The 21,726-nt window shown below is 53.9% G+C and overlaps 8 protein-coding genes across 8 annotated transcripts; 4 read left to right on the plus strand and 4 right to left on the minus strand.

Moving 5' to 3' along the window:
• Positions 1–915: 915 nt before the first annotated feature.
• Positions 916–2,754, minus strand: BDZ99DRAFT_457356 (uncharacterized protein). The gene is made up of 4 exons (XM_033718664.1): positions 2,702–2,754; positions 1,887–2,652; positions 1,581–1,838; positions 916–1,503 (listed from the first exon to the last, which is right to left on the minus strand). The coding sequence occupies exons 2-4, from the start codon at positions 2,649–2,651 to the stop codon at positions 1,270–1,272; spliced, it is 1,257 nt and encodes a 418-aa protein (XP_033584595.1). The 5' UTR covers position 2,652; positions 2,702–2,754; the 3' UTR covers positions 916–1,269.
• A 2,676-nt stretch (positions 2,755–5,430) lies between these two features.
• Positions 5,431–7,165, plus strand: BDZ99DRAFT_457359 (guanine nucleotide binding protein, alpha subunit). Its single transcript, XM_033718665.1, has 7 exons — positions 5,431–5,510; positions 5,574–5,782; positions 5,842–6,026; positions 6,079–6,236; positions 6,283–6,541; positions 6,595–6,961; positions 7,027–7,165. Exons 2-6 carry the CDS (start codon positions 5,668–5,670, stop codon positions 6,940–6,942), a joined length of 1,065 nt encoding a protein of 354 aa, XP_033584596.1. The 5' UTR covers positions 5,431–5,510; positions 5,574–5,667; the 3' UTR covers positions 6,943–6,961; positions 7,027–7,165.
• Positions 7,166–7,671: 506 nt separating this feature from the next.
• Positions 7,672–9,147, plus strand: BDZ99DRAFT_565348 (uncharacterized protein). The gene is made up of 2 exons (XM_033727466.1): positions 7,672–8,049; positions 8,103–9,147. The coding sequence occupies exons 1-2, from the start codon at positions 7,719–7,721 to the stop codon at positions 8,864–8,866; spliced, it is 1,095 nt and encodes a 364-aa protein (XP_033584597.1). The 5' UTR covers positions 7,672–7,718; the 3' UTR covers positions 8,867–9,147.
• Positions 9,148–9,851: 704 nt separating this feature from the next.
• BDZ99DRAFT_431869 (uncharacterized protein) lies at positions 9,852–11,053 on the plus strand (the record flags this gene model as incomplete). The annotated part of the gene is made up of 3 exons (XM_033717304.1): positions 9,852–10,004; positions 10,054–10,465; positions 10,516–11,053. The coding sequence occupies 3 exons, from the start codon at positions 9,852–9,854 to the stop codon at positions 11,034–11,036; spliced, it is 1,086 nt and encodes a 361-aa protein (XP_033584598.1). The 3' UTR covers positions 11,037–11,053.
• Positions 11,054–12,919: 1,866 nt separating this feature from the next.
• Positions 12,920–14,253, minus strand: BDZ99DRAFT_20962 (trimeric LpxA-like protein). The gene is made up of 3 exons (XM_033713325.1): positions 14,121–14,253; positions 13,558–13,846; positions 12,920–13,409 (listed from the first exon to the last, which is right to left on the minus strand). The coding sequence occupies exons 1-3, from the start codon at positions 14,172–14,174 to the stop codon at positions 13,093–13,095; spliced, it is 660 nt and encodes a 219-aa protein (XP_033584599.1). The 5' UTR covers positions 14,175–14,253; the 3' UTR covers positions 12,920–13,092.
• Positions 14,254–15,234: 981 nt separating this feature from the next.
• BDZ99DRAFT_484424 (rhomboid-domain-containing protein) lies at positions 15,235–16,989 on the plus strand (the record flags this gene model as incomplete). Its single annotated transcript, XM_033722640.1, has 3 exons — positions 15,235–15,733; positions 15,831–16,789; positions 16,867–16,989. The coding sequence occupies 3 exons, from the start codon at positions 15,235–15,237 to the stop codon at positions 16,987–16,989; spliced, it is 1,581 nt and encodes a 526-aa protein (XP_033584600.1).
• A 912-nt stretch (positions 16,990–17,901) lies between these two features.
• Positions 17,902–19,430, minus strand: BDZ99DRAFT_431877 (uncharacterized protein; the record flags this gene model as incomplete). Its single annotated transcript, XM_033717305.1, has 3 exons — positions 17,902–18,307; positions 18,360–19,078; positions 19,134–19,430. The coding sequence occupies 3 exons, from the start codon at positions 19,428–19,430 to the stop codon at positions 17,902–17,904; spliced, it is 1,422 nt and encodes a 473-aa protein (XP_033584601.1).
• Positions 19,431–20,256: 826 nt separating this feature from the next.
• On the minus strand, positions 20,257–21,096 carry BDZ99DRAFT_565353 (cyanate hydratase). The gene is made up of 3 exons (XM_033727467.1): positions 20,875–21,096; positions 20,382–20,818; positions 20,257–20,337 (listed from the first exon to the last, which is right to left on the minus strand). Exons 1-3 carry the CDS (start codon positions 20,902–20,904, stop codon positions 20,316–20,318), a joined length of 489 nt encoding a protein of 162 aa, XP_033584602.1. The 5' UTR covers positions 20,905–21,096; the 3' UTR covers positions 20,257–20,315.
• Positions 21,097–21,726: the final 630 nt, after the last annotated feature.

Consider the following 21,726-nt stretch of genomic DNA (forward strand, 5'->3'; position numbering starts at 1 on the left):
GTGATGGCTGAAGGATGGTGCTGGGACGACTGTTTTGTAACTCAGCTCGCGGACCCCACCCCTACCTCGATGGGGCGATGGGATCATCTCCTAGAAAAATCGTCAACTATTCTCCTGGATGAGACGTACGTGATCCCGGTTTCCTTTTCGTGCTAGGGGGTGTGGTTGTTGAGTTATGTGCGAAAACGTGGGCGGAGCGTCGAATGGAGGAAAAATTCGGGTTCTCTGGACTCAACACCTCAGGGTCTTTCTTGGCAGCCAAGACTTGCCAAACTGGTTGCGAGAGGGCAAAAGGAGGCGCGAGAGCGGGCGCGAGTGATGACGGGGATCGTTCGAGCTGAAGCAAGTAGCCAAATGCTGGTTCAGGATTCTCTACCTACTCTTATGCCGATTATGGACGTGTAGTCCTTGGACATTTTTCTTCCCCATCACCTCCCCAGTCCCTCTCGATCTTCCTCCCTCCCCAAACGTCCGCACTCCCCTCCCCTCCCCTCCCCCCACCCCCCCAGCAAGCTCCTCCGCTCCGCCGGCGGCCTCATATTCGCCTCCATCCACCCCCAGTCTCCATTTCCACACTTTCTGACCCCCCAACGCTCGAGTAGTTTAACCTCGCGTTTCGCACCGCGTCACATGTCACTACTCATCTGAAAGCGGGAGCTGTAGCACGCTCACTGTGGGCGCGCGCTGCCAGGATGCGGAAGTTTCTAGGGTTTAGCATCCTGTGGATGGGCTTGCGACAGTTGCCGAAAAGCAGAAGATAGGAGTGATGGTTTTCACGGGTGTCCCAAGGTGTGACGTGAGCCGTGGTTGATGGTGTCGGGATCAGTGGTTCGATAGCCCGTATATATCGATGATCTCGCAAAGCTAGTAAACTCGTCGGCCACCACCTCCAGCGGCGGCGGGACCATGTTGGTTCAGCTCAACACAGGCACATACAGTGGGCAGAAGTTTAGCAGCAGAGCATACTCGTACTATTGACTCAGCACTGTACCAAAGTATGAACCCCATTTCCACATTATCGACCGCAATCCCATACAATCCCCAAAAGGCTGCAATCTCTCCGCAGCTTCCCCAAAACCTCCGGTAGACCAGAAGGTATACCAAGCAAGTGCCAAGAAGCACTGATGATGAAAGAGCCTAGTCTCCATCCTAGCCATCGTGTGTAGAGTTGAAGCCCCGGATACGTCTAAGTGTACATTGAGAACAGAACACCGAACCGTTCATCCACCCCAACTTCAGCAACACCGAGGCATCGATTTGATTGTCATTCTAGGGGGTCGAAGAGGCATTGACGGAGGCAGAGCCGTTGGTAAGGGAGTGATAGGTATCGGTCCAAGTCGCATCGTCCATATCCATCAGAGACTGCTCGACTGTTTCCTCGGTACTGGCATGACTGGCTTCAGCTTCAGCCTGCATGAGCTCAATTCGAGCCTTGAGGACGGCGTTCTCCGAGATTGCGTGCTTGGTCTCCTTCCGGAAGACCTTGTTTTTGGCGAAGACCTCCTACGTTTTGAGCGGTTAGCCGTGGTCAGACTGGGGCATCTCAGGCCGTCTCAAATAGGTGTACACAAATGGCTTACGTTGATTAGCTCAATCCACCCTGCTTTCTGCTTAGCCCACTCTGCCTCCTTCTCAGTCCACTCTGCTGCCATATGAGTCGACTCAGCCTCCTGGAACGCTTCTTCCTGCTCGAGTTCAAGTTGTTGGAGTCTGGCACGAAGTTCGCCCTCGACACCCCCATGAGCCGCATTCTCAGACTTGAGGGTTCCATTCTCAGACTTGAGGGCCTCATTCTCAGACTTGAAGGACTTGATATCCTTCTTCGCGTTGAGCCAGTCCTGTGCAGGTCAGCAATGACCCATTGTGGGCAGTCTACAGGTGCTTACCTGGTAGACCCGTGCGAACTCGCCAGCCTGTAACTTGTACTTCTCGAGCTGACCGTCATACAAATCGGAGACCCGGTCGATCTCCTTCGCGCGTTTGGCTAGTTCGGTGCGCATGGATGCGTTCTCCTTCTCGAGATTCTGCTTCGATGCAAGAAGGCTCGTAATCGTGGCGGAGAGGCTCTCGCAGGTCCTATTGCTCTTCTCGGCATTTGCCTGGAGCTCTCTGATGTCAGCGTGGCATTCGTGCAACTCGCTCTTCAGGAGCCCTCTGATCAACGTTGAACGCGAAAGCTTCTCACTTGCCCCAGCCATTTCGATCATTTTAGCACCAGACTCGGCCCTGTATTCGTTGAAGGCCTTCTGTTGGCCCAAGATGACGTCGTTCTGCAGAGACAGCTTCCGCTGATAGGACTCGATCTCAGCAAATGAGGTTCTCATCGTCTCCTGGATGACTGCTTGGAGCTGGAACTTTTGGTTCTCCTTCTGGGTACTGAGGAAGGAGTGCGTGTGGGTGTCGAGTTCCGTGGCAAGGCGGGAGAGCTCCGCGATCTCAAACGACATCTTATCAGCCGCGTTGAGCGCGTCTGCATGACTCTGCTGTTTGATGGCTTGGTGAAGTTCGTCATGCAAAGCGCGAAGCTTTGTCATTACGGCCGAAACTTGCTTCTCGTAGCTCATGTTGTGTTTCGAAACCTCCGTATCAAAGACCGCTTCGAACTTCACAACGTGGGCCGAGGGGCCTTCGAAGGTGGTGAAGGCGTCCATACTAGATCGTGTATTAGCGGTGACAGGAAGAGGATGAGGCGGAAACTCACCTGTGTGCAGAGAGGATGTGTAGAGTCGATGAGATGAAGTGGAAGAAACGTGAAGTCGGCCGGCAGGAGCGAGATAAACAACATCACCTTGACGTTTTAGGCGTGCCCGTGACTGCCCAACTAAATACAACGTCGCCTGAGGTGCCCCAGCCGGATAACGGACTGTGCAAAGTGATGGAGTCCACCTTTGAAGAGTACACTGAAGCCTCTCATGCGGCGGCAAGAAGGTGCACACCCTGACGTTTCGAGCTCCTTTACTCGTGGCAGTAAAGAAGAGAGCGCAAAATGAGATTCATACGGCGCTCAGGAGAGTGTGGTCTCCCGACACTCACTCTGCATGAGGTGCACAGAGATTGATGACGATAATGAAGGCGCAAGGCGTTCTTACACATCTGCATATACTCTTCTGCTGGTGTTTGAAGCCCCTCGATACATTATCGAAATCTGGACAAGGCTACCTCAAAGAGCAGAACTCAGGTCTACACGGAGCGCACGTGAGCCAACGCTCCAGATTTCCGAACATATTGAAGCACCGCACCACAGGCAGTAATGGAAGAGTGTACGCAAATCGGTCGAGACAATGAGGCGACTCATCCGTATATTTTCGAGCCGTATAGCAGTCCACTGCCTTGTCATAAGTGTGCATACTCTTCTATGACTACCTGCCATGCTTCAAGTTTGGAAATCTACGTGTTATCCTAGGTTACAACCGTCTGAGGTGGCCTAAGTCTACAGGCCATTCAGAGCAAGCAGAGAACATAGCGTCGCCCGGCATCAACGTATTGCGGACTGCTCTAACGTTTCAATTCTTTTTAGAGATAAGAGAGAAAAATGCACGATACTACAGAATCATACTTTCCTAAGCACAAACTGCCTGGCACTTATCTTCCTACCTTGCGGTGATCAAAAAACGCCTCGTGGGTACCAATTGCGGCGAAGAAGCTTATTTGGACGTCGCAACGTCTCGCGCCCTGCACCGATATTTCAGAACCAAAGGGACAGAAGAGCTGAAGGATGTCACCCACCGTATACGCCTCGATGTCACTGGTTACTTGAGGGCGGTCGTCCAGGGCGGCTCATAACGCCGTGCCATCAACTGTGAAGTAATGCAAGGCAAGCTTTTTTCCGTGTCTCGGACCCCGGACGACTAATGGAGCCTCCCGAATCGCCGCACGAGTCGCTCGTCGTGGTGACACAAAAACCGCGAGAGGGTTGGGTGGGTTCATTAGCAGGCGACGAAGGGTGATGGAGGTCAGTGCCACGAGTCGCCGGATCGTCGAGATGAGCGCGAAGTCCGGGCGCGCTTGAAGGTGAGATGAATTGCCGTTGTACAGGTACAGGGAGCAAATAAGGTTGCTCGAGGACGCAGGATTGGCTCTGGCGGAGAACATGGTGCGCTGCCCATGGCAATGCCGCGTCTTACAACATTACAGGCCCCATTCTCTCGAGTGCTGGGACACGGACACGGTGACCGAAGGCAGGGCTGGGAAGTAGATTAAAATGCTGCAGTGCTACGGAGCACTGCTGCCACGCAGGCATCAGGCAAAACGGAGGGCCACGGAGGGCCACGGAGGCCGTGGGTCGTGGATAGGGGAGGGCGTGTTCTTGGTGGCTGCTCGAGGGCCATCTCCTTGTTTGTGTCCGCCGGCCTCGATGCTCACGACGCAAAACTCAGGCAGAGGCGTGGTGCAGAGGCGTGGTGCAGAGGCGCAAGAGGTGACGGCGTCCCAACCCTTGTTTCACCAGGATGGCCCCGTCCCGCCCCGGTCGAGTCGCACATCTGGGTCGCGATGGCGCACAGTGCGTAGATGGCGTGCCCGGCCGGCCACGAAGGATGCGTGGTGGGGCGGAGGGACTGAGATGCCTCCAAGCCTGGCGGAGGCTGGCGCAGTGGGCTTGTGGGCGAGTCTGCGGTGGAAAAAGCACCGGCTGGCACCGCTGCTGGCACCGCAAGACTGGGCGGTTGCAGTTATGTAACATGCAGACACGGGCTAACCGTCGCGAGAAGGTTGACAACCAGGGCGGGTCGCTAGCCGAAGACGGTTCGTGAGGATGGCGATGCTCCAGCCCGACACGAGGCGAGAGCGGGCCGCCAGGCTTCATGGGACGCACCAGGCGTTTGCAGCCGATGACAGACCGGGGATCCCGTCGCTGGCTGCCGCGGGCCTGGCGGTGTCTGTCTCTCCGGGGCTGCTAGCCTGCTGCGGTTGTGGGCGAACCCGCCGAAGCGGTGTAGTCGGGCGTGCTGGGTGGGTTTGGCCCAGCATCGCCAGCACTCGCCTGCCTCAAGCCACTCGCAGGCAATGAAACAAGGCAGCTGGAGCTAGCCGTGCGGTTCCCTCTGCTCGGGCCGGTTGCATGGGAGCGCGTGCCGCCGCCGAAAGCCTAAGAGCCGTGGGATCCTCCGCGAACGCTCAGCGCAGCGAGGCCATTCCTCCTCCATACCTACTAATCTTATCGTGCACCCCTCCCCGAATCCTTCGACCGCCTGTCCCAGAGCACGGCCGCCTCGACGCACTTTTTCGTCTCCTGGCCGCCTCCCAGAGCCCCTGGAGCGCAAGACATTCGAGTGTCTCCTGTGCGCCGCCCGCAGCACGCACGCCGCCCGCCGCTGCGACATTGCCCACCGCCGCCAAGCCTCGCTCCGTCTCGCCTTGCTCTCCCGCTCTTGCTCTCCCGCTCTTGCTCTCCCGCTACTCGTCCGCCTCGCCAATCGCTCCACCCCGACTCCCCGAGCTACCGGCCTGCAACACTATTCTTAACGGCTTCAGTCCGCCTCTCCTTGCCTACTCGGCTCGTCTCTCCTTCGGTACTATTCCTGCTGTTGTCCTGCTACTGTTTGTCCGCACCATGCGCTGACTGCCCTCCCTAGTCCCCGCCGCCGTCGACCCTGCCCGCTCCTTCTCGCTGCTCACCGTGCCACTTTTTTTGACCACCAGCCCGCGTAATTCATGGCCCCAGGAATAATGTGTTTTGGCAAGAAACCCGACGACCCAGACTCCAGGAAGAATGAAGAGATCGAGAAGGGCCTGCGCGCCGACAGGAAGCGCCAGGAGCGCGAGGTCAAGCTGCTGCTGCTGGGTACGTGCCCGTCGAGAAACTGCCTTGTCTGCCATCCAAACTGACTACGCCCTGTGTAGGAGCTGGAGAGAGTGGCAAGTCTACCGTGCTCAAGCAGATGCGAGTGATACACGCCGGCGGATTCAGCAAAACCGAGCGAAAGCAATGGCGCGCCATAATATTCAACAATCTGGTCACTGCCTACCAGACCATCTTCTCCGCCATGCAAGAGCAAGAGACCAACTTCGAAGACGAGGACAATGAGGTGCATGCTGGCCCAGATTGGACATGCCTCTTTGCTGACAATTGCTCTGCAGGCGTACGCAAACCTCATAAACGCCGACCCAGAGATTGGCCAGGAAGATCCGATGCCTCTGGAATGTCTGACTGCCTTCAACAACCTATGGGCCGACAAAGGAGTGCAGCTGGCAATCCTCAAGGGCAACCAATACGCGCTGCACGACAATCTCAGCTAGTATATTTCCCGTACGAGCGTCTTGTTCAACGCTGACCCCACATAGCTTCATTGGCGACATGGACCGCCTTTTCGCCAAAGACTACATGCCCACCGATCAAGATATATTACGAACTAGGCTAAGGACAACGGGAATCACGGAAACGATATTCGACCTCGGAAACCTGACATACCGCATGTTCGATGTTGGTGGTCAACGGTCAGAGCGGAAAAAGTGGATACACGTCTTTGACAATGTGCAAGTTGTGCTCTTTTTGGTCGCTATCAGTGGCTACGACCATGTTCTAGTGGAAGATCGGAACGGGGTAGGCTGCAATGCGCGAACCTCGCTACAATTTGACGCTGACTACACACATAGAACCAAATGCACGAGGCCCTCATGCTGTTCGAATCGATATCGAATTCGAGGTACTTCGAGAAGTCGGCCCTGATCCTTTTCCTCAACAAGATCGATCTATTCAGGGAGAAGATATCCAGTGGCATGAGCCCCATCCACAAGATATTCCCAGACTACACGGGCAAAATTACCGACATTGAGGCCGGCCAGGAGTTCTTCGCAAACAAGTTTAGAAACCTTGTGCGGCAACCGAAGAAGGAAGTCTACGTACATTACACCAACGCGACCGATACCGATTTGCTCAAAAAGACCATGGCTTCAGTGCAAGATATGATTGTACAGCGAAACCTCAACGCGCTGATACTGTGAGTCGGCTTATAAGCATCTTGTTGGTTACGTTTCTTCGAAAATCTCAAATATCTGGCCACGCCTTGACCAACCAGACCGACTTAGGATTCCCGTATAACCACCGAATTTCCGAAGGCCCTGGAGCCATATCACACGGCACAGCGAGCCGAGGAACCCCCTTCGATCCCCGTTCTCAAGCGATCTGGTATGCGATTCGTCACTACCGCCGGACTCCGCTTCTTTATGTTGTTCGCTAGGGATGATGTGACGACTATTGGGTTAGGCGCGTTTGGATGATTTTAATAGCCTGCGCCGTTTGAGCGAGATGAGAAAGCAGAAATACCAGGTTGGCGCTTCTTAGCATTGGTGTCGGTTGTATTGAGATTTGAAAGGCATGCGGAGGCTATCTCTTCTTCTTCTTCCTCATGTGTATCCTATCGCCTACAGCGCTTGAACCAAAACGCGAGTGGCAGCCAGCCGCCCTAGACATTCAACCTAATGATCTGCATGAGAAGGTTATTACCGAATGGAGTGTTACCCTGAGGGCTCAATGCTATAGTTTCGCAGCTAGGCCGCTCAATACAGTGCACGTATTACTTTCATTCCCATAAACCTATTGAACGCCCGTCATGTGATAGGCATGTGATCCAAGAGTTCAATCTTGCAGAACAGAATGCCAAGAGATATCGCCAAGGAAAATCATTAGCGCCTCCTCGACTTCGCCGTCCTCGCCATCACAGCTTCAACGCCGACAAAGCACATCTCAACGCTCTTCCTCGCCCTCCTTCGAGTTGGTAATGTTTTCCCCCGCACTGGGCAGGGCTGTCCGCTCCACCTGCGCCATCTCTGCCGGCCCCGTTTGCAATGCGCGGGCAGCAACAGTCGCCTCCATAAGCGCTGCATCACAGCCCTTCTCCCGAAGACCGCATCAGCGACGACCGTCATCTTCAAAGGCCTCAATCCCCCCGGACGGAGCGAACGGCTCAAGCTCACCTCAGCAGACAGCTACAACGCCTGCCGCGAGGTCCCCGGGGAAGAAACTCGCTGCACGTGGTGGCCGGAAGAGAGCCTCGCCATCTCTTCTAAACGTGCCTCATGTGCCACCTACAGATCACCTTCAACAGTTAGGTTCGTTGCTACTTGGCGCCTTTCAATGTTGAAATTGAGCTAACGTTCCCCAGATGTGAAGATATCTTCCTTCTTTTCCCTTCACCGCCCCATATCTGTCACAACACCTATTCCTCCAACAACCACCGAGGCCTCCTTCGGCGCGATATTCGAGCCGCGACTGTTGAACAACCGGAATAAATTCATCGATGTCCTGAACACCCTCTCACATGGCGTAGAAACTTTAGAAGCAGCGGCGTACGGCAACGAAGAGAGCGATCTACGCGCGGAAATACTACACCACTCTGCGTCAAACTCGGGCGATATCATGCATCTCGATGAACTCCCTCAGGACAAGATTGATCGAATGATATCCCAGCTCATTCCTTTCAACCCTCCGCCCGCACCGGTACCTTTCGGCGAAGCGCAGGCGGCAAAGAAGGTATCATCAAAGGACCAGAGTCAAGATGTTGCCACGGCACAAATCTCGAAAACAAAACAGAAAGCATGGACTACTACTGTTGTAGTCACCGAGTCGACAGACGCTACGGGAGAGCGGACCTACTCGGCCTCCACTTCCCCGATGGTTGAGATACAAGTCCCTGAAGAAAGGTCAGAGCAGTCTAGCGAGGTCGGGATCCGCCAGCCATTCCTCCATCGTATGGGAATACGAGAACGGGCATATACCCAGTATCTTGACGATATGGCGAGCAAGAAGCGGGGTTCCTTTTTGCTGATCAGCACTAAGAGGCGGAGATCATTGAAGATGAAGAAGCACAAATACAAGAAGCTGATGAAAAGAACCCGCCTATTGCGTAGAAAGCTGGATCGAACATAAAGCATGGTAAATGCTGTTGCTTCAAGTCGGCTCTTTTCGGAACTATATTTTCCTTTTTGTTCTCCCCATAGCCTTGGCCGTCCGATCACGAACTCTCAAGTCGTTCACGATCAGCTCTTCAATAGCCTCTAGCATAGTTTTGGGTGCATAATGGTGCTAGCCTTGGCACTGGCGGTTTCCTCGCTATATCACACTCAAATATCATCCCGAGTCCCTCCGCTTTCCTGCATAGCGTCTAAATATCCACAATCGCATCTGAATGTTTACACTTTGATCTTACGATAGGCCATGATATGTAGTTGAGTGTCTCGGGTCGCATGTTGGGGCAACCCCTCCTCATGGCGGCTAATGTCGATGCTAGAAAGCATGAAACTGTCTTGCGACTCCAAGGGTCGCAACCCGCCACCCGGACTCGACGCGAACACGACCTATATCCCTCGACAACCTCGGAACCGGTCTTAACTGTCCGTATTAAGTTGTTCCGATGTCGCAGACTGCAAATCATAGTATGGCCAGCGCGGCACCATGGTCTTACCGCATAAGTTTCCTACATCGCTACCACCTGGCTCATAACATCGCGAGATTTTCCATCACTTGGCACCAAACCTCTTACTCCTCGCCTCCAAATGCCTGGGGCACGAGACAGGAGTGAATAGTGGCGCCTGAATTTCGATGGGTGTACAGCTTGAAGATGTATAAGATGGCAGTAACCCGCAGGCGGGTAAAGTCCAGCAACTAGCTCTTACAGTTCTCGACCACTTCACATTCATTTGTTCTGTTATCTCGTCGTTCTTTCTTTCGTACCCTACATTCTTTATCCGCCGGTCGGTCGTTTACTCTTGAGCTAGTCTCTCTTTTAGCATATACTACGATTACGCTTCACGACTTTGCTGTATATATATTATCACAATGTTCTCGCGTACCATTCTCATTGCGACCTTAGCGGCTATGGCATAGGCTCGGTAAGACTCATAATGCTTCAAGTATGTCTTCCTCGCTAACGAAAAGTAGCTTTGGCCAAGAACAAATCCCCATCGCTGCAATTGCAGCCGTGAAGGGTGGAAGTCCAGGACAAGCTGCCACGATTGCCGGCGCCGCCATTAGTGATCTGCTAGGTGCCGCAAATGCCTGCGCAAAGGTAAGTCTCAAACCTATCACATTATCCACCCAGCTCTGACAAACACCAGCTCTCCCGCGCCGACCAAATCATCACCGAGCTTGGCACTGGCGCCGACTCAATCGCCGCAGCTATTGGCATGGTGACCGCAGAGAAGAACTTCAACAACTTCGTCACGGATATCCCTACCATCTGCGATGATCCCACGCTCCCGGCCTCTAAGCAGCTTCGCGGAATCACCCCCTTGATTGACCCTGGAGTTGGTGGATCTGATATCGCCAATGCTCTCTCTGCCTCCTCTGCCAAAGCGCCGCTTGATGCCACTGGAAAGAGTATCGCGGACCTCCTTACCGCTAATGGCTTCACGAACTTCACGGGTCAAGCGGCTGATGGCGCTGCGCCTGCGGCTGGCGGAAATGCTGGCAATGCGGCATCAAGTGTTGTCTCGAGTGCTGTGGCTGCCTCGTCGAGTGCTGTTGTTGGTACGTTATATCCAACCCCCTTAAATTCACACGACTAACCCATATCCCAGCCGACTGCGGCGCTGCCCCCGTCGCCGCAACCTCTACCGCCGCCGCCATATCCTCCGCCGTTGCAGTATCCTCCGCGGCAGCCGCCACATCCACATCCGCCCCAGCAACCTCCAACGTCCAAAAATCCACCATCGCCGGCCTCGATTTCGGCCTCTGCGTGCCAACCATCAAATTCGAAGGCGGGCTCGGCGGGCGCCCGGCGACTGAGTTCACCTTCCAGCTCATCGACCCGCTCGCGGGCAAAGGGCAGGAAGAAGCCCTGAACCCGAACATCATCACCAACCGCGTGTGCGACCAGCTGACGAATGTGTGCGAGGCGAACGCGGCGGCCAAGACGGCGTGCACGGCGGCCAAGGCGCAGATTTTAGCGCTGGGGACCAGGGATAAGAGCACGGCAGATGCGTGGAATACGGCGTTGGGGTTTGCGGGTACGGTGACGAATCCGGATGGGGGGCCGGCGAGCCCGGCAGTGAGTGCGAGTGCGGTGGCAGGGAGGAGGGGGGTTAGGTTTGAGGCGTAGAGGAATGGAGATGGCTTGGAGGGAGAGGAGGAGAGGGTATAAGAGATGGGGATGGGCGGGATGGGATGGTCGTTTGGGGGGATGAGGGGAGATGAGGAGAGATGAGGGGAGGCATGAAGAGAAGGAGCCGTTGACGGAAGTCTTACTGGCGAATCGCAGAAGTGAAGACGAGGGACTTGGATTCTTGTATGATTGAGGAAGAGGATGTGGGAGCGCACTACTAGTATTCTCAAAGACATAACTTTCAAAACGAACAGTAGAGCTTTTTACTCGACTTTGCAGACCTACCCTCACACCCCCATTTCACCAACCATTACCCCCCATCTCCATTTCCCTAAAGCGGTAGATTCCAGCGTAAACCCACAAAGCATAATCCCCACCACCCCCCGTCCATCACTATGGTACCACAACGCGCTGGGCCCAACGAAGTCATTCACCCATTTCGCTGGCGAACGGTCTCACCCTTCCGCCAAACCCACTTTACCCATCTCAGCCCCCATAAAACTCACGAAAGTCTAGACCCTCTATCTCGCTTCCCGGCCTACCCCTTCAATCCGCCCCCTTCTCTGTATCCGTCATCGATCCTAGCACAGATCCCCGCCAAATACGTTTCGCGAGCCGCCACCTAAACGAGCCCGAGGCGCTGGGGCTGGGTCCTCTCGACACCCTGTGGCCTCACGCGGTCTTCTGTACTGCAGAATTCACGTGAGTGCTGCGGGTCCATACAAGGGGGTAACCTGAGCGGGCTGCTCGTCCTCCCTGTCAGTTTCAGGGGGCATTATAGTAATATCCTAGGAAAATTAGTGCGGGTACGACTATAATGCCCCCTGAAACTGACAGGGAGGACGAGCAGCCCGCTCAGGTTACCCCCTTGTAGGATGATGCGCTGGGTTGTGTCGGGCGTGCAAAGTGCACAAGGATAGGTTGCTCACTTCCGGCACAAGTGCTAGGGTCATGGGGGTTGGGCATGAGGGTGCGGCGGTGTTTTAGTGTAATGAATGGTGTGGAGGTCCGCGGAGGACGGAAACGGGGTATTGGGGGGCGTGAAGTCCGGAGCTGGGATGCGGCTGGGGTGAGACGAGGGTGTGCGTTGGGGTGTAGGGGGGTTGGGGGTGTTTGGAGCTTGGGGGGAGGAGGGTTGGTAGTTTGGAGATGGGCTTGGATTGGTGCGTCTTGGTGGTTTGAAGGATAGTGCGAGGTTTCAGCTTCGAGATACTTGGGTTTCTATTTGGGATTAGAAGATGGGTAGACTCGCCGTACGTAGGAAAACCTCGTGCAAGTGGCAAGTTCAAAGATGAGAAGAGCAAACCTATCATCACAAACGTCATGCCGTACCCCCTTCGTAAGAAACTCACGCCACTCGTCTGTACCACAAGGTGTGTGCAGTACCCTTCCGATCTCAGATCATCCGGACAATTTCTCTGCTTTGCAGGATCGCATATCCGCCCGTACCCATACCCATGCCCATGCCCATGTTCAATCTAACCGTTCGTCGATCATCGTCGGCGCTCTCGGCAGTCTCGTGCCCCCTTTCGCCTTTCGATGACCGAATCGATATTTGCGATATTTTTCCTGTCTCGGCTCGGCGTACACCCCTTCTCGGGTTGTGTGCATCCTGGTGAAGTGGGTATGTGCTGCAGACGCGGGTAGCGGGCCGCTTCGGTACCGGGGACGGAAGGGGGATGTTGGGCCGGGAGGGTGGTCTGTTTGGTATCAGTTGGCGATGTGGCGGTGGGGATGGTTGGGTTGGGGAGAGACATTGTCTTCGCTTTTGAGAAGAGGAAGTATCTTGGAAGCGAGCGGGATTTGCGGAGTGGAAATGTGTTTGAGACATGCACAAAGGTAATATATTTGATGATCGCCTTACCTATCAATGTAGGAGCTGTATAGTAGTAGTATAGTGTGTGTCGTAGTGTTGTATGTTATTGCAAACCTAGGTATACGATTTTGCCACAAACGGACTCCCGCCGCTAAGCTAGTTACTCTATCCGAGCCCTTGAAGGTGCTCAGTCGCACTCAACCCTCGAACCGCTTCCCCATCACGCCACCTCATTTCTCACTTAATGGCCCTAACCAGTTCTCTCAAGTCTCCACCCTCAACCCACGGTGCCCCGGCACCTCCCCCGACACTTCCTAGCCCCCCACTGCTCGAACCTCCAGCACTAACGCCCCAGCCCTCTCCGACCTCTCCCACTACCCTCGCTGGCCGGCCGGCAACGACAGAGCCCGAGGGGATCACCATGTGAGATGGGATGATGGTGTTTGAGAGGATTTTGACGTTCTCTTTAACAATGGCGAAGGGCTGGATGACGACGTTTTCGCCGATGTGGACGTGGGAGGAGATGGAGATTGCGGAGATGGTTGAGCCGGGGCCTGGAGAGGGGTGGAGTTAGTGGATGGTCCTGGCAGTCGTGCGGATTTAGATATGACTCGTTGCTTCACATGAAGTTGCAATGACAACACACTACCTCGACTTTATAATGCTGACATAGAAATGGGAAGATTGAGAAATCGACCTTACCGACAAAGACATTGTCTCCGATTTTCATGGGATAGTAATGCACTGCGCCTCTGCTGACTCTGCTGGGAGGTTTTATCACACACCCGGTCGATATCACGGTGCAGCGGCCGATGCTGATGGATGTGGGTGGAGCTTCTGGTTTCGATGAGCTGGTGCTAGATGGCATAGCTCGGGTTGGGTGAAGGTCTCCTCGAAGATGCACATCGGATTGGATGACGGTGCGGCCACCGAGGGTGATGTTGGCGGTTCCAGTGATGGCGGCACGGCGGGAGACTTTGTTGCCCGAGTCCTAGGGTGTGGATATGAGCTGTGATGTCATTGCGGCTATCCATGATATGTTTTGATTGGCCTGAAAAGAAGTAAATGAGGCGAAAGGGCGTCAGACTTCGTGATGGATGATACCGTTTCGCGGAGTTGATGCTTTGCAACGAAAATAGTGAAGTTCGGAGAGTAAGAGACAACAGCTCATGAGGAATAACATAGACCATCGTGTTTATACACGGCTTGAGAAAGATTTGAGGACAAAATCTGGCACTGGTACCACAAGAAGCTCATAAACATACCGTCTCTATGTACTCGCCCTTCGGTGCCGGTCTACGCGTGGTAGGTCGAGACATCCTTAATACGCGCCTCTGGAGCAAGCAGACATAGGTTTGTGCCAATGAGCCAAACGAGCTTAAGGGCCTGCTTGACGGTTGATCTGTTAGGAAGATAGTGGCTGCAAAGGAGACCTGCAGGGGAGGTCGACGTCGCTGGAAGGCATAGCCGAGATCACGTGCGACATCATGGGCTTCAAGAATGTTCCACTATCCGCATATTGGGTGCGTAAGTGTTTGATAGCCAAGGGTTCTGGCACAGACATGTAAAAGATGGAGTCGTTGGATTCTACGACTACGAGAAGGCTTATTGTTTGTCCTCCGAGGGCACTAAGACTTCGCCCAGGAGGTTCTTTGCAGTCCATCGATGCATAGAGCTCTAAAGCCATTGATGCACCAATATACTCCCAATCCTTGTGAGTCTGTTGGTGTGTATATATACTTAGCCGTGGAATGTTGAAGTGGAATCCAGCTGACTTGAGAGGCGACGAAGAATATGCGCAGCCACAACGCCACATACCGCCACGAAAAGAATCTCGCGACAGAACCGTAGAGTAGAGCTCGGACTTCCGCAAAGTAGAAGGGAGAAAGTGTTATGTGAGCAATCCATCCTAGATCCACATGCACTCTACGAGGGCGCTCCATGGGGAGCAAACTCTGACCTTGGCAGTGTCGTCACATAGAGTGTATTTAAAGCAGCAAGATAGCCGTTTCAGGTGCCCAATGCAGCTTAGAGCTGGGTCCCTAAGGTGCTCTCCAGCTTGGCATCTGCAGGGCTGGGGCTGTGAGGCGGAGGCGTCCTGGGCATGGTCCACTGCGTACGTCGTCGGGCCTCAGCTGTGCCCTCAGCATACGAATCGCTCAGCCTCTTCTCTTCACACCTTGCGCTCTGACGCCAGCCCTATAACAACACCGCCGCCTCATACTCTCCAGCGTTCTGCTATCAATCCACGGCTGTGCTCGATCCAGTCCACTTTCGTTTCCCCTGGAACCGTCGCTACAACAAACACGCTGCTCTCATCGCTCACCGGAAAGCCCTCCTACCGCAGAGACTGCTTCTCCACCGCATCTCTGGCCCAAGATGGCCGCGAACGACTATTACAACGACCCCCCTCTCCGAATTAATCAACCTCTCCCACCCGACCCGCATCTTAACAACCCACTCCCACCAACGCCGCTCAGCACGAGTCCCCACCCTCGTCCTACCGGTGCAACGCCCATCTCGCCCGTAGCCTCGCCCTTCGACGATCACACATACCCAGACTACCCAACCACCTCGAGACCAACGCCCTCAAATTACGGAGATACTGGCTACCATGGTGCAGGAGGGGGATATCAACAAAACCCGTACCACGACAGCTCAGACCCCTTCACAGACCAGAATGCTATCCCGCTACACTCGCAGCAATCGCTGCAGGGGAAGATGGACGCCAGTCCTACACGATACAACGCAGATCCAGAATCACGCTTTCCTCGGGAAAAGAAGAAGAAGGGCTGGTTTAGCGGGAAGATAACATGGGTGGTGTACATCCTCACCACGGTGCAAATAGGCGTGTTCATTGGCGAATTGATAAAGAATGGTACATATTGGCTCTTTTTCTCCCCCAAACCTCCCAACCTCCAAACTTTACGTCTCTAGTACAAATACCCAAATATATCGCGCTAACACCCCCCCAGCCGTCCTCACCAAATCCCCCATCGAAATCCACCCCCAATTCAACATCATGATCGGCCCCTCGCCATACGTCCTCATCAACATGGGCGCCCGCTTCACCCCCTGCATGCACAACGTGCACAATGTGACCGACTTCCAGCTCGAGCTGCCCTGGCAATGCCCCAACTCCACCACCAACAACGCCGAGTGCACCCTATCCCAGCTCTGCGGCTTCGGCGGCGTCCCCTACCAGAAGCCCGGCACGCCCCTCTCCGACCGCTCGCACGAGCCAGACCAATGGTTCCGCTTCATCGTGCCCATGTTCCTGCACGCCGGCATCATCCACATCGGCTTCAATATGCTGCTCCAGCTGACCCTCGGCCGCGACATGGAGCGAGAGATCGGCTCCCTGCGCTTCGCCGTCGTCTACTTCAGCAGCGGCATCTTCGGCTTCGTCCTCGGCGGCAACTACGCCGCGCCCAGCATCTCCTCCACCGGCGCATCGGGCTCCCTGTTCGGCATCATCGCGCTCGTGCTGCTAGATCTGTTCTACAATTGGTCTACGCGGCGCAGCCCCGTCAAAGACCTCCTCTTCATCCTCCTTGACATCGCCATCTCCTTCGTCCTCGGCCTCCTCCCGGGCCTCGACAACTTCTCCCACATCGGCGGCTTCCTCTGCGGCCTCGTGCTGGGCATCTGCCTGCTGCGCTCGCCGCCGGCGCTGCGCGAGCGCGTGGGTGCAGATGAGCCGCCCTACGCGGCCGTCGACACGATGCCCCTCGTCGACGGCGAGGGTGGCGGCATCAAAAAGTTCGCGAAGCAGCCGCTCGGTTTCTTCAAGGGGCGCAAGCCGTTCTGGTGGGCGTGGTGGTTGTTCCGCGCTGGGTGTCTGACCGGCGTGATCGTGGGCTTTATCCTCCTCTTGAAGAACTTCTACGTCTGGCGGAACGAGTGCTCGTGGTGTAAACATCTTTCGTGCTTGGTAAGTTTCCCCTCCACCCTCGTCCTCCCGCGACAAGGGCTGGATTCTGTTCGCTCAAAGCTAATTTCCTGTCTCAGCCTGTAAGCAACTGGTGCGACATTGGCGCCATCCGCCCCGAAATCGTCACCACAAACACCACCAGCAGGCGCGATCTTTTCGGCCTCGATGGCCTCGCGTCCCTGCCTCTCGGTGCCTTTTAGTATATTTAAGCGGCATTAGCCTATCATAATAAATCTCATTTCTATTAGCAAGCACGTACGCACGCACATCCAACGCAGGCACAAAACTTGGGAACCTTCTTCTTTCAACGGCGTTGGATACCAGGTGCTTATGGATAGCATAGCCCCATTCGGCGTTCATGGCATCATATTTGGGATATTGAGTAGAATTAGCCTGTTGCTGGGGGCGGATACTAGATTCGAGATTGATGACTTGCAACGTTTTGCTGTTCGGCATTGAAATGGCGATGATGAAACACACCACATTTGAGAGTTGGTTGTGGGGTTTTTCTGGACATCACGGCAGATTGAGTCAGGCAAAGGGAATGGATATACTACCTAGTAGATTTTGTTGGAGCTCAGATGCTACCTTATGTTGGAGTGATTTTGTGACCTGACCATAGTGTGATCCTTGTGGGGGGAAATGTAGGGCAGTGCTTTCATGAGATCATATCGCAGAAAGGAGTAGTGTAGGGAAATGAGAAGAAGGCAAAGGAAAGTAGGGCCATATTGCCATGAGTATGTGAAAGAAAAGAGATGAGGATATAAAGCAAAGCTGAAAGAAAAGACCAAAGTGTTTAACTTCTCCCAGTCTCATACCTCGTTGATCCACCACTGAGAGCGGCAAGCCGGTGTACGCACGTATGACTGGAAGGTATCATATGAGGGGTAAAGTCGAGTGGTGACAGAAAATGAAATGGGTTTGAAAGCAAAGTGGAATGCATGTGTTCAATCTTGACCAGTCTCTCATACAGCGCTGAGCCACTACGGAGAGCGGTGGGCCTATGTGCGCACGTATGACCAAATGGGATACCGCAACATATCATGTGAGGGAGCAGGTCGAGTCGTGACCAAGTGAGATTGCCTTGAGCTTGAGGTCCCGAACCAGAGTCCTCAAATGGTCCACTTCAGATAGTCCAGCTCCGAGCCCGGTTCCACCCAGTCGGGAGGTTTGGTCGACTCGTATTGGTTGTACCCCACGGGAATCGGCTGCTTCTCAACTTGGAACTTCTCTTTGGTAATAGGATGCTCGAACTCTTCGATTTCAGGATTTTCGTGTGGGACATGGTCGGGGCGGATGGTGTAAGTTGCTCCCAAAAAGCCACCGGATAGTTCATCAAGAGCCTGAGTGAACTTGTCACTCTTCGAAAGATGACAACGGCTGTTCGGGGCCTCGGCATGCGCAATCAATGCTGCGCTAGATTTGAAAATCTTGCAGCATGATGGGCAGCGTTGATCTCTCATACGGTGAATGCTTAGGATGTGATTTTCCAGGTCGAAGTCATTCGCGAATTTTTCCCTGTTGAGGCAGTTAGCAGTCTTTCGATTCACAATGGCCCCACGAAACTTACTCGCAGTGAGGGAACGGACATTGATAGGTCATGAGGATAGGATGGTAGAATCGTTTCGGGTCAAAGTCCTTGCAAGTAGGATCCCAGAACCTATCTTTGAATAGGTTGATCTCATTGTTTTCATCGACCAAGTCACGCGCTCTTAATTTGTACTTCCATGCATCGGTAGGCGGTGTCTCCTTGGCTTTCGGGAAGAGTGCTTTTGTGACTCCAGGGCCAGACCAAGGATTCTGAGGCGCGATAGCATCTGGACCAGCGACCTTGGAAACAACACCTGGCTGGGCAGCTTCAGAAAGACGCATGTTAGCAGCACTAGTCGTCAGGCTGTCCATTGCGCGTTGTCCCTCAGGCTTCGACGATGGCAAGGCAGGGAAGCTCTCCCCAAGTCGGGGTGCATTGACCGATCCGAGTGTCTTCTCTGGCTCCAGAGCTTCATATTCAAGCCTGGGGCCCTGGCTGTCATCGAGCAGAGCAACACCCCCCCCCTCGTCGTCATCCTGGGCCGCTTCTTCATAGCCTGCGAGGGCATTGATCTTGGCTAGCTGCTCCGGGGACTTCAGAAGCTTGCTGACGATAGTTTTGTGTGCCAGATGCCCAGAAAACTGAGCGGCACTGATCTTCGGGCACTGTCCTTTCTCAAGATGATCAATCATGCGCGATGCTCGTGGGAATGTTTCGCCGCACCCGATGCACGGGACATTCTGATCAACTGGGTGCGACTTCTCACAAGTTAGCTCATAATTCTTAGTACGAGCTTTTAGGATGTGAACTTACAGCCTCGAGATGGCGTTTCATTCCGCTAATTGAGCCAAACTCCTCCCCGCAAACTCTGCAAGCCGCCGGATGTTGTAGAGGCTCCTCCGATTTGTGTTTGACGTAGGCTGCCCAATCTGGGAAGTCTTTGTCGCACTTATAACAGTAGTCGTGATCATCCCGATACTTCTTATGGCGTCTCAGCTCTTTCGCCGTCTTGAACCTCTGGTTGCAGGGCTGACCAGTCTCGAGGTCCTTGTAACCTGTGCATTGGAACTCGTGAGAGGCGGCGAAGCCCGTCTCGTTTTCGCTGGCCATGATGGCTGTGAATGTAAATGTTAAAGGAGGTTTGGTGGTGATGTAAGGAGGGTGGATCTAGCAACCTGGCTGGAGGAAGGGAGGCTTTGGCCTGGTAAGCTAGGAGCCTGTTAGGCTGTAAGCGATCGAATGAAGTGGAATAAGAGATGAGGCTTAGTGAAAGGCTACTTGCCTTTGTAACGTGACTGTTAGTCAACGGAGGCCGCTATGTTCACGCCGCGGCTAGAACAGAACAGGCCGACTTTCTCAGTGTCAGTTGAACTGTCCAGACGCTTGAGGGCGAGGGGCGATCTTCATGAAGAAGGAAGGTTGAGCTGAATAGAAGCCCAAGAGGATGAATAGATGAAAGGTGAAGTTGGTAAAGTGGAAGAGGAAGTGAGGTCGACGTCTGGGTTGGATCGAATCTGGAAGTCGCGCTAAGGCCTACCTAATTTTGACGTCTCTTCCGCAATCTCGAAAGATACCGAATCTCAGGAAACGGTTGATTGGGCATGGAGCTGAGGTGAAGAATCAGATGTTCTGACACCGCCTCAGACACTGCGGTCTGCTCACACGTTACAGTTGTAGGTACTTATATCACCATTGTCTAGAGCACTCGCGAATAGACCACCACTAGGAAGGAAACGAGCAGAAAACACGTTAACTACGCGTATGTTAACTTGTGCTACTGCTCTGGCTATTGTACTATACCACGATTTCTTGGATGCTACAGGATATTAGTCTTCAACTACAGTGATTTCTTTATACCATGACGAAGTTACTTTGCATTTGATTACTTCAATTGGGGTTTCAATTTTTTTTATCAAGAACATTACTAGATTTGAATCCTCATACTACCAATGGTAGGACCATACATCCGCCACGAAGTAATTTTTGTCTCGTCGTCTAGAACCGCGAGTATGGAAGCCTGGACAGGTTAGACTAACCATCATAGGGACGCGGAGGACTCACCATTTACCCCTGAGCGTAATGACAGCCCAATCTCCCTTCTCGTCCGTCTCCTTTTCCACCTTAGTCGAGAAACTGATTGCGCTCATGATGCCATCGCCAAACTTCTCGTTCAACACAGCCTTATATGCATATCCATAGTTTTGCACGATCTCGAAGAGTCTGTAGATCAGAGGCTCTCTTGGAGGCATATCCAGCGTATGGCCGCGATCGGGGATGCCAGAAAGCTGCGACTCCAACTTCTCCGAGGGTATTCCGAGCAGCTCTGAGAGGCCTTTGATGTCCTCTGCCGACGCCTGCGCCTGTCCGTAGAACAGGGCTGCGACGGCGACTTCTTCACGGCCAATGTGCTTTGCAATGGCCTCAAAGGTCAAGTTCTTTTGCTTCTTTGCTTCGAAGAGGGTTGGGGAGGACTCTGGTAAGCGGGGGATGAGAGACGCCTGAGCACGTTAGCATGGTTCAAGGGGCCAGAAAGAAGAAAAGAACATCCACGCACATCTAACGTCACAATACGGTTGCCAGCCATCTTGGTGGGATGGAAGGCGCGTGCTTACTGGTGAGCTGTATATGATATCTGGGGACGAGTAAAGGTGGACGCGTAGGGTACAATTGCACGTCTTGCAAGTCTGGTGGAGATGGCAAAGGTAGACATATTGGCCGAGGAGAGGTGCTATATATACTGGCAGGCGGATCAATGGACGACTTGCAACAATGGAGGGGTCTACTTGTACGTGATGCGGGGAGGGCCCGAGAGATGACCGAATGCATGTCATCGATGGACGTCGGCACGCCGAGAGGATCATCGGCACGGCATTCCTGGGCTGACTACTTTTGACTGACGGGATTAGTTGCTTGTTATCTCTCGGGCCGCGAGGTCTAGAGCAGCTTCTCCGCGGTGATTACAGTAGCTTTGGCGATGAGCTACTATTAACTAAAGGGGGTTGATAATCTCACACCCCCTCCCCTCTTGGCGCTTCACCACATTCTGATTGGCTCGGAGCAGTGCGGAGGAAGCTCCGGGCATTCACTTTTACGTCTCTCTACACGTGATGCTATACGCAAGGCCGTACGTGATGCTATACGTGAGGCCGTACGTGATGCTATACACGAGCTCACGTACAGCTATATAGCTATGCCGATTCGCATAGCCTCATATATAGCCTCAGGTACGAGCTCAAGTACGAGCTCACGTAGTCTAAGTCTAAGTATAAGTATAGAATAGAGTTCTATTCTAGAAGTGCCTACGTGCCTACAAGTATGCCAAATCCGTCAACCCCTCACCTTATTACGGCTCCTTTGCATCGAGCCTGGCCCCCTAGCATCGCCGCCTACACCTACTCTTCACCCT

Source organism: Mytilinidion resinicola, assembly GCF_010093595.1.
Source record: "Mytilinidion resinicola strain CBS 304.34 unplaced genomic scaffold BDZ99scaffold_1, whole genome shotgun sequence".
NCBI classification, from domain to species: domain Eukaryota; kingdom Fungi; phylum Ascomycota; class Dothideomycetes; order Mytilinidiales; family Mytilinidiaceae; genus Mytilinidion; species Mytilinidion resinicola.